At 51.0% G+C, this 9,989-nt stretch overlaps 2 protein-coding genes and 1 pseudogene across 4 annotated transcripts in view; 1 reads left to right on the top strand and 2 right to left on the bottom strand.

Moving 5' to 3' along the window:
- The window catches only part of RNASEH2A (ribonuclease H2 subunit A), a 9,907-nt gene extending 7,882 nt beyond the window's left edge, over window positions 1–2,025 (top strand). Inside the window, exon 7 of one of the 2 annotated variants that reach the window (XM_081077735.1) lies at window positions 1,791–2,025. In XM_081077735.1, coding sequence (XP_080933861.1) covers window positions 1,791–1,888 — 98 coding nt within the window. In that variant the 3' untranslated portion in view covers window positions 1,889–2,025. The remainder of the gene's footprint in view (window positions 1–1,790) is intronic. The other variant, XM_081077732.1, reaches the window with a different exon arrangement.
- Window positions 371–1,553, bottom strand: LOC308508962 (phosphoserine aminotransferase-like; annotated as a pseudogene). Its single transcript has one exon. The product of its transcript is annotated as a phosphoserine aminotransferase-like (transcript).
- Window positions 2,026–4,162: 2,137 nt separating the features above from the next.
- Window positions 4,163–8,919, bottom strand: RTBDN (retbindin). The gene is made up of 5 exons (XM_081075543.1): window positions 6,666–8,919; window positions 6,045–6,111; window positions 5,812–5,922; window positions 5,192–5,288; window positions 4,163–4,620 (listed from the first exon to the last, which is right to left on the bottom strand). Exons 1-5 carry the CDS (start codon window positions 6,832–6,834, stop codon window positions 4,393–4,395), a joined length of 672 nt encoding a protein of 223 aa, XP_080931669.1. The 5' UTR covers window positions 6,835–8,919; the 3' UTR covers window positions 4,163–4,392.
- Between the last annotated feature and the right edge of the window lie 1,070 nt (window positions 8,920–9,989).

The following is a 9,989-nucleotide window of genomic DNA, read 5'->3' as shown; positions in this document are numbered from 1 at the left end:
AGTGGACACCACCCGCCCTCCATGCTGTGTACTGTGGGTCTCCAAAAACAATTAACTGCACTTTGTATAATTAAGTCCACAGGCAAGTTTGAATACAGAGATCTAGCCAGAAAAAGTAGCAGCAAAGACAACATAAGCTGGAATCCTTAGAAAAGCTAAAGGAAGGTATTTTAAGTGTTTCCAGTTCAAGTCAAAATTAAGTCCCACCAGCTTTGCATAGCTGTGGATATTTTGCTGTTATTTGAGGGGGAAAAATTTATAATATGTTCCTTTGAGAAAAATACCACGTTTAAGTTTTTGAAGCCATTGCTAAGTTACTTTAAATTTTGTACGTTGTTCAAGGGCAAAGTATATATTGGGTAGGATGTGTTCATAGTTGATGCATCTCCAAAAAGTTCTTTATGAAGGTAGCCAACTCCTGAATATCCTCGATTTTGATGGCATTATACAAAGAGGCCTGGATGCCTCCCACAGACCTATGCCCTTTCAAGGAGATCGATCATATTGCGCTCAAGAGCTTTCTCCATAAACGTTTTTCCTAAAGCATCGTCTCTTTTGGCATTGCCAATGCGGAATGGAATATTCATCTTGCTTCTATTCTGGGGCTCCACTGGACATACATAGAATCCTTCAGAATTATCAATAATATCATAAATCATTAGCGATTTGCTGGAGCTAAGCTTCTCCATGGCTGCTGCACCGCCGTTGTTAACCCATTCCAGAACCAAGCCCATGACGTCGATGCTGAAGCAGGGAGGTGGGTAGTACAAGGAGCTGTTGCCGGCCTGCGCTTTGTACTCTAGGATGGTGGGGCGCTCTCTGAGGGCGAACCCTAGCAGGTCATGGCGGATGATGACCAGTGTGACCCCTGCAGAGCCAGCGTTCTTCTGCGCACCAGCAAAAATCACACGGAACTTGGAAACATTCAGTGGCTTGGATGGGAAGTTTGAGGACATATTGCAAACCAGCACTGCTCTCCCAACATCAGGGATAAAGTCAAACTCCATGCGGTGCACGGTCTCCTTGGCGCAATAATACACATGGGAGGCGTTTGGGCTGAGAGTCCAGGTACTCGGGTCCAGGATTTCCGTGTAATTCCCGAGTGTTGGGTGGACGATATTCGCAGTTCCAAACTCCTTGGCTTCTTCTGCTGCTTTAGATGACCAAGCTCCTGTCACCACGCTGTCCGCACACCTTCCTGCTTTCAGGCCAATCAGGTTTAAGGGGACAGCACTGCACTGGCCAGACCCACCTCCTTGAACAAAAATCACCCTGTAGTTTTCTGGATCCGTTAGCAGTTCCTGCACAAGATTCTCTGTGTTAAGAATCTTAGCAAAATATGATGACCTGTGGTTCATTTCAAGAACCCTAATGCCTACCTTTTGTAGTCTAATAATTCTTTTTGGATCTCTAACAATACCGAGCACGACAGCTTGGCAGGCCCTGGGTTTGAAGTTGACCACCTGCCTCGGGGGTCCATGGTGCCAGGGTGCGGTCGGCAAGTCAGCCGGAAAGTCGCAAATGTTACCTTTAACAAAAGTCTTTGGATCCATAGCTCCTCAAAGCGGGGTCCCCAGACCAGCAGTATCAAGCTCACCTCAGGGCCCCACAGCAGATATGTGAAGGTCCCCAGGATCTGGTTTAAAATGAGGTTGACAACAACCTGTGTGGTTTTTTTTTTTGGTTTTTTTTTTTAAAGATTTTATTGGGGAAGGGGAACAGGACTTTATTGGGGAACAGTGTGTACTTCCAGGACTTTTCTCCAAGTCAAGTTGTCCTTTCAATCCTAGTTGTGGAGGACGCAGCTCAGCTCCAGGTCCAGTTGCCGTTGCCAGTTGCAGGGGGCGCAGCCCACCATCCCTTGCGGGAGTCGAACCGGCAACCTTGAGGTTGAGAGGACGCGCTCCAACCAACTGAAACACCGGGCCAGCCAACCTGTGCTTCTTAAAGTTTTGAAACAATCAAACAATCACTCCTGCACTCCTTGGGACAGCCCTGTGTGTTATCTCCCTCCGCCCATCTTCCGGCTCCTGTCCCAAGATCCTCACTGATGCCCCTCACCTCCGGTCTCACCCTCCTCTGTCCTGCTTTTAACTGGCAGGTAAGTGTCAATCTGATGGATCTTCCCCTGTGTAACCCTGTCCCTCGTCATCAGGTCGAAGTTGCCTTGCCAGCGGTTCAAGGCCTTCCATGATCTGACCCCAGTTCCTACACTCTGTTCCAGGCTCGCTGACTAGAACCTGAAATCTCCAGGCCTCCAGTTTGAAACGTCCTTTTCCCACAGCTTGGTCATTTGCCTGGAGATCCTTCTAAGGCTTCTGTCACTTTTCTTCTTTGAATGCCTACTTATCCTTATTACCAGTAACACAGAATATATCATCAACAACGATAATGGATGACATCAACATTTATTAAGTGTTAATTATGTACCAAGCACTTTCCAAGCGTTTTATTCGACATCGCTGTCATTAGGAGGCAGAGTCTAGGATGCCTCTCCTTGAGTATGAGCTGGCTTTAGTTACTCACCTTAGTGACTAGAAAGCAGGTGACACTATGTGACTTCCAAGACTAGGTTGTCAAAGGTGAGACAACTGTCACCTGGTTCTCTTTCTTGGGAAATTTGCCCTGGGAATCTAGCAAGTATACTGTCAGGAAGCTCAAGCCACAGGGAGAGGCCATGTGTAGCTATTCTGGCCGATGGCCTCAGCTGAAGTTCAAGGCAAAAGCCAGCACGAACCACCAGACAGATGGGTGAGTGAGGAAGCTTTAAGGTGACTCCATCCCCAGCCTCTGTCTGCAACTGCATTAGACACCTTGAGCAAGAACCCAGATGAGTCCAGGAAAACCTCAGAACCGTGAAAGCTAATAATGATTGTTTTACACCACGGAGTTTGGAGTTATTACACAGCAGAGCATAGCCAGAACAACTGGCATGAACTCATTTAATTCTCCCAACAATCCTATGAGAACAATTATAATCTCCATTTTACAGATGAAGAAACTGAGACTCAGAGGGCTGGGCAATATGCCCAAAGTTACAGCAAGAGTAAATTGTAGAACTGGGATGTGAACCCAGGTGGATGTACTCCAGAGTCGGGGTCCTAACCACCAGTCTCCACAGTCAATATATTTTCATTCCCTGCCCAGTACCCCTCTCCCATCTGGTTCCAGCACCTGACTTTTCTTTGGGGGGGACCACTCCTCCCCCATCCTCAGTCCCTGTGGTTCAGATGGAACTGATGCTACCAAGGGCCTTCAGGCAAAAGCCCATCACCTAGATCAGGCCAGTGAAAGCAGAGCATCCCCCTGGGCACGATGATTGGTTTGGTGATGGGCTCATGACGAGGCTGGATCAGTGAGAGCCAGCCCTGGAACTTTTGCTGGTTTGACAGAGAAATAGGCCCATTTACTTATGGGAATCATGGAATTTCTGTTCCATCTTTGCTACTGTGAGAAAAAGATATAGATTCCAGCATCATTTAAGCACCTAGATACAGTCATTTCTGAAACTTAGCACTGTCTTGGCTAAATGCACTTTGAACCCAATTGTCTCTTGCAGCCAAAAGAGGCCTGGTTGCTACTCTCCCAATGAGATACTTCTCATGTCATTCCATTTTCCCTGAGGTCAGGGAATGAACTTGATCTACTTTAGCACAGTGCCTTAACATAGGAGGCATCCACCAATCTTGCTCTATTGAACTAAAAGTGACCTTGCCCTGTTTTCCCGGTGAAAAAACCAAGGTTCTCCTAGGGCTTGAGGATGAGGAGGATTAGGAGTAGTGCTTACAGCCCAAATCCTGAATCTGAGTCCAGTCCTTTGCCTTAGGGCTAGGACTGGGATTTGGGAGAATGGGAGGAAGGAAGGGGAGATCTGTACAAGTCAGGGAGCTTCTTGCGTGGCAGGGAGCTTTCCCCCGGTGGCACACAGTGAGAGAACATACCTTCTGCCCTCGTCAGCTTTTCTTCTGACCCCAACCCCTGTTCCTGACACCGGAATTTTCCACGTTACTAACACAAGTGCTCCAGGATACAGGCCATTCATCATTTACATGCTAGTGTGTATCAGTCGCTAACTCTAGGACCTGAGGATTAGAAATGAGACACCCATCACTTTCTGGAAATTCTCCTTCCCACCTGTTTCCCCAATAAGCAGCCACATCATGTGCTCTAGCTGGCAACTTTATTCAGGGCAGAGAAGAGGAAATGAGCTTGCGCTGGATTATGGCTCGAATAATCTGGGAGAGGAGCGAATCTCTGGAGCCCCAGGGAGGAGGGACAGGTCTCTAGAAACTGGAAGGCAGAGAGGGAGAGGGGTGGGGCTCTAGGTGTCTAGAGGGGCAGGGAGGCGATGCGGGGAAAGCGACGCCTCTCCCAGCCAAGACCAGGCGCCCCCTAGGGGACGCTGCCGCTTCCACTGCCACTCCCGCTCCCCGCGGTGTCCAGGATCCAGGTCCGAGGGTGGCGGGAGTGCGGGAAGGTGGTTTCCCGAGACGTCCGTCCGTGTCTGGGATGCGGACGCACAGAGATGGAAATGTTGAGGCAGTGACCAGCGCCAGGAACTGCCACCCGCAGCCCGTAGCCCAGAACCGAGCGGCAAAGGTCCAACCCGTCAGCGAAGGTCTGGGAGAAGGGGTGGAGTTAGACCCGAGTGGGCGGAGTGCAGACACTTTGGGGGCGTGTCGTGTGGGGGCAGGCAGAGGGCGCGTTGTGGATCTCGGCCTTCCGAAGCGAAAGGCCGGTAGGGAGTTCCATTGAGAGTAGGGGCCTGTGCGACGGCGGGGGCGAGGTCCTGGGGCGGGCATTTCCCACCTCTGGGTGCTCCCAGGATTCTAGGGGAGGGGCTATAGTAGAGGCGGGGCCTTGTGGAGGGAGAGTATTTCCTATTTGGGGGTGGGGGGGCCAGATTAAGGCTGGGCCTTGGGGAAGGTGACTCGGGCCTCTGGGTCTTTCAGGGGGGACTGTAGATGAGTCTTCGACAGGGATAGTCCTTTGGGAGGGCAAATTCGGATTCAGTGGCCCTTAGAGAGGCTACTGGCGTATGTATTCCACTATGGAAGTTGGGCTGCAGAAGGGCGAAGGGTGGGAGCGGGAGTCTTGGGAGTGAGTGACAGTCCAGACTTAAGTGGGTTGAGACAGCACATAGTAAGGGGAGGTCTCAGCCTCTTCCCCACAACCTCCGTCCCATGCTCACCTGCCCATAGGTAATGCAGCCAGGGTCGCAATTCCTCTTTTCAAGGAGTGGGAGCCAAGTTGGGCCGCAGGTGATATCGCTTTCGCAGGTGGCAAACCTGGGATTGGTGTGTGGAGAGAAGATGCGTAAAGGCTCTGCAGTCGCGTTCCAGTGGGATTCCAGCTCTCCACGGATCCTTCCCGTGTCTGCCCCTTCCCCAGATCCAGGTCCCTCCTCTTAGGACCACGGCCCTACAAACACCATCCTCCAGATTTCATTCTGCCCCATATTCTGCACACATACCCAGGGCCCTGTTACAGCTGGTCTCATCCCAGCAGACCTCAAACCATCTATTCCCGGCTAGCCCCTTATATTCCCAACACTTTTTGCTTTTCTTTTCAATCAAGAAGTCCCGCTCCTTTTAAAAAGACGTGGAAGGCCATGCTGCCGTACTGGAGGCTTCCACAGGCCCCGCCACTTTCTGTGTAGCTTCTAAACTCTAGGCCTCAGCCTTTAGACCTTGGCCGCCTTGGAGGCAGGCAGGTCACGCCACTTCAAACACTAGTACCAGCAAGCCTCAGATCCCGCCCTCGGCCCCGCCTAAAACATAAGCCACGCCCCTCACAGCCCGCCTCTCCTACCAGGCGTCGCAGAGCTCCGCGCAGATCGGCTGTGTCTGGCGTAGACCCAATAGTAGGAAATGGAAGCGATCGCGGAGGGCAACTTGGAGGTGTTCCAGGAAGGATTCGCACCTGGATATCGGGAGGGACCGGCCCGGTTGGGTCAAGATGCTCAGGGGCTCTGGCCCCTGGCTGGGGCAACTGAAGTAAAGATCACAAGGCAACGCTGGGGTGTGTGGGGGTGCTGTACTAACCCGGGGCTCGGCTGCCCACAGCGTTCTGGGAGGATTCCAGGGTCCGATGCCTCTGGTGTGTCCATCTCTGAGGGACAAAAGGGCCATGGAGAAGAGAACTACATTGAGTTGGGGTCTTGAATCCTCAGGTACGGTTGGGGAACCAAAGCCTGGGGGTCCCCTGAATAGAGGAGACCCGTTATATCATTCCTCCCAAACATAAAACTTAGAGACACTTCGCTTGAAATACAAATGCAGCTTCAAGTAGTAACAATCATTTATCATAATCAGATAATTATTTTTTTTGTCCCTGGTAGTGGTATAATTTTTCAAATGCTTACATGCACTCACAACAACTTTACAACACCCCTATGAGGTAGGTTTATTATTTCTCCCCCTTTTTAATGGCCCACATGAGACCCGGAGAGGTTAAGCGACTTGTCCAGAGTCACACAGCTACAAAATGGCAGAGTTGGGATTTGAACCCAGGTAGTCTGACTTTAGAGTCTATTCTCTTTAACCACCATTCTTCAGCACTAGCCCAGGCTGCTCTAAGCCTCTGTCATAAGGAAATTCTGGCATTGCTATGGTGGAGTGGGGGTTCCTGGGTGTTGTGAGTTAGTCAGGGTCTGGAGTACTCACCTGCCAGGTGCAGCTGGCCTGTGCCCAGATTCTCTGCCAGACTATAGTGTCTCTGGGATCTAAGTGGGTGTGGGCTGCTCCCTCCACAGGCTGCTAGCAGGATCCATGCCAGGGTCAGTTGCAGGGCCCAAGCCAGGCCCCTGGGTTGAGTGAGGCCCCTGCAGGCCATATCCACCTGTGATATGAGTCAGCTGGGATATGGGGTGAAGTTCGGCCGTACTTTTCTGGGAGCTCAGAGTAGTACTCTCTTGGTGCACACCCAGGAGACAGTGCCAGGCAGAGCAGAGAATGGGCAGTTGATGAGGAGGCAATGGCCAAAGACCTTCAAATCCTAGGGGACCACCAAGGCCTGTCTCTGACCCAGGAGCTCCTCCATCAGACTCTTGTCCCCTCTATCTCTTCACGCCCAGATGCCCTTGGTACCATTCCCCCTTCACACCCACCAGGTTCTCCCACCCAGTCAGCCGTCAGGCAACCCCCTCCATGCTCAGAACTAAGGGGATGTCCCCAGCTCTTTTGGTGTCCGTTTTCTGTCCAGTAATTCCTCCCTATCTTCTGCCCAGTCTCCTTCCTCCCTCTCGATCCCTGCTGGCCCCTCTCATGGTAACCTTCTCTCAGTCTACAATCGGCTTAGGGGCTGCCACCCAGGGCTGCGCCTTTGGAGCCAAGCTTGGTTGTGTCACGATGCGGGTTCAGTGGCTGGAGTCAAAAAGCCCCCGGACAGAGGAAACTGGGAGTTTGTAGAGACAAGACAATTCTCTCCCCTCTTCTGCCCCCTTGGACCACCCCTTACCTGTCAGCAGGACTGCGTTCTAGGGTGCTACTGAGACACCTCAAGGTTAAGTCCAGGAAACGGTGGCAGCTGAAAGGGGCGTGGTTTGACACAGAGGAGGGGTTTCCCACTTCTCCACCCCCTGCTCCAGCTGACCAAAGAAAGGCTTGAAGACTTGGGACCATGTATACATTCTCGTGTTTGCTTTTATGTTGAGGTTATGGATCTATATGTGTGGGGGGTGTCACATGAGGGTGTGTTTGTGTGGCTCTGTGTGTGTGTATGTGTGTGTGTGTGTTCAAAATCTGGATAAGGAGGACTGTATGTGTCCCAAGCCAAGTGTGTCCAGTTGAGTAAGAGTAAGATAATAAATGTAGGGGAGGACATGTAGGATCAGGATAGGATGAAAATGTTGGATCAGTGGATAAAGTCAGCGGATAAAGATTGACCATGAATGTTGACCATGAGTGAACAAGGGGGTGTTGTCATGTGGAGAGGGTGTGTCTGCATCTGAAATGTGTATGTGTGTTTGTGTTCCTCTGTACTTTCTGAGAATGTGTCCACTGGGAACATTACATCAATTCATCCATTCATTCACCATTTATTGAGCACCTGCTGTATGTCAGATTCTGGGGAAGCAGTAGTGAGCAAGACATGAAAATCTCAATCCTCAGAGCTGACATTCTAGTGGGAGAGTCTGATGAGAAAAACACTCCTGGGTATATACGAGTGCGTCCATGTGTTATTTTGGAAGGATAGTGTGTCTTCCAAAAGACACACTATTCCAAAAATGTTGGGTGAGAGTTTGTCTATGTGTAGCTGAACTTCCTTTGGTTTTAGGACTATGTGTGTGTGCTTGTGTTTGTTGAGTGTTAGTATGTGTTGATTGTGTGTGTCTGCACTTGCTGAGTGTGTATATGTCTGCATTTTCTGAGTATGTGTTTGCAGAGTGTGAATTTATGGATATATGTTTGTGTGTGTGTGTGTTTGTGGAGTATGTGCTTGCAGACTATGTGGATATGAGTATATGAGTCTACGTTTGCTGACTGTGTTGGTGTGTTCACGTTTGTATGTTTGCAGAGTGTATGTGTATGTGTGTGTGTGCTCCTGTGCTCACAGAGTGGGCGTATGTGTTTATGTGAGTGATGACCAGTACCGCAAATCTCTCTCCCTTCCAAGGCTACTGCAGAGTTTTTGTCTGTCTGCTTTACTGCTGTACTCCTAGATCCCAAAACACTAATTTGCATACAGTAGGTGCTCAATACAAGTCGAGTAAATGAACAAATCAGGAAGCACTGTCTCTGGGCCCCCTGTGGGCACTCGTTGATGTACTGGAGGCGTTAGCAACCGAGACCTAGTGGACCTAGCCATCCCCCAGCACATTTGGGGTAGTCCAGGGTGCTCGTAGGTCAGATCTGCCTAGCCTCTGGGCTGTGCCTCCGACCAGCCCTTTCCCTCCCCTGACCGCAGCCCCCAACCCTATGCAGGGATTTCAGTACTGCGGACAGGAGCGCAGGAGATCAGCACCACGGAGAGCTCCCGCGGCCGCCCGCGGGGGCGAAAAAGGCAGACACCAGCGGAGTCCGGGCCTTGGACAGAGAAGTGTGAGGAACAGACTCAAGGAGACGGCAACACAAACATGCCGACCAACAAAGACAGAGAAATAGGAAGATAACACAGGCAAAAAGCAGAGATGAGACAAGCGCCCGGGGAACACGAGGGCATAGACCTCTATCTATGTCAGCCTGGTTGGCAAGCAGGGGTCATTCCTGTACAGTGACCGCGCCCTTCAGGGCCCTCGGGCCACTTACAGGACGGAACCCGTGGACAGCGCCTTCCCCACCCTGCCCCCCAATGCCTAGATTTGGAGTGGGGAGATCTCTGACGCTTTCCACTCCAACTCTGGGAAGCATGGTCAGTTTGGCCTCAGCTGTAGGAACACTGCGGGAGGATGGGGTGTTGAAAACAGCTTCAGCTGCCCCCCTCCCCAAAGACAAGCTAATCGCTTCTATAAATACAACCCGGCCTGGCCTGGCTTCTTAATCCTGATGATGAGGGAGGGGGTCACTGGAGGGGCTGCAGGGTTCCCTGAAGAGGGAAAGGGGGCGGTGTATGAATGTAAATATTTTTGAGGGGGCATTTCCCGTGAAGACGGGTCTCCTCGGTGAAAATGTCACTCTGTAAGAATGGGATGTGGGGATCTCATGGGTGAGGATAATTTTCCACAGAGAACACGGCTGTTAGGGGTTCTTTCATTGGGGGTATCCTCACCAGGCTCCCCACAGGAAATGTCACCTGTGGGGATTTTTCTCTGCAGAAATGTCTCTTCCTAGGGAAGAGGGTCTTTTGAGAGGAGGCGTCATCTCTCCGAGACCATCTTTCTTAGCAATGATTTTCAGGGTGAGGGGAGAGTTCCTGATTGAAGAACGCTTCCCTGTGGAGACTGTGTCCCTGTGGGAATGTGTCTCCCTGAGGGGTTCACTGGAGGGTGTGTGTGTGTGTGTCTGTGTGTCTGTGATCGCATAGGAAATATGTGTCAGTGAGAATATCTC

Source organism: Rhinolophus hipposideros (assembly GCF_964194185.1).
Source record: "Rhinolophus hipposideros genome assembly, chromosome: 16".
Lineage (NCBI taxonomy): Eukaryota > Metazoa > Chordata > Mammalia > Chiroptera > Rhinolophidae > Rhinolophus > Rhinolophus hipposideros.
This window is presented reverse-complemented; position numbering and strand designations above follow the sequence as displayed.

What these genes read in the sequence shown, in the direction of transcription:
- RTBDN (XM_081075543.1), bottom strand. Translation starts at nt 6,834, where the DNA reads ATGGCCTGCAGGGGCCTCACTCAACCCAGGGGCCTGGCTTGGGCCCTG. An exon ending in AGGCCAGCTGCACCTGGCAG is followed by an intron (nt 6,112 to 6,665) that starts GTGAGTACTCCA and finishes TTTGTCCCTCAG; the next exon opens with AGATGGACACACCAGAGGCA. An exon ending in GCGGAGCTCTGCGACGCCTG is followed by an intron (nt 5,289 to 5,811) that starts GTAGGAGAGGCG and finishes CACCAATCCCAG; the next exon opens with GTTTGCCACCTGCGAAAGCG.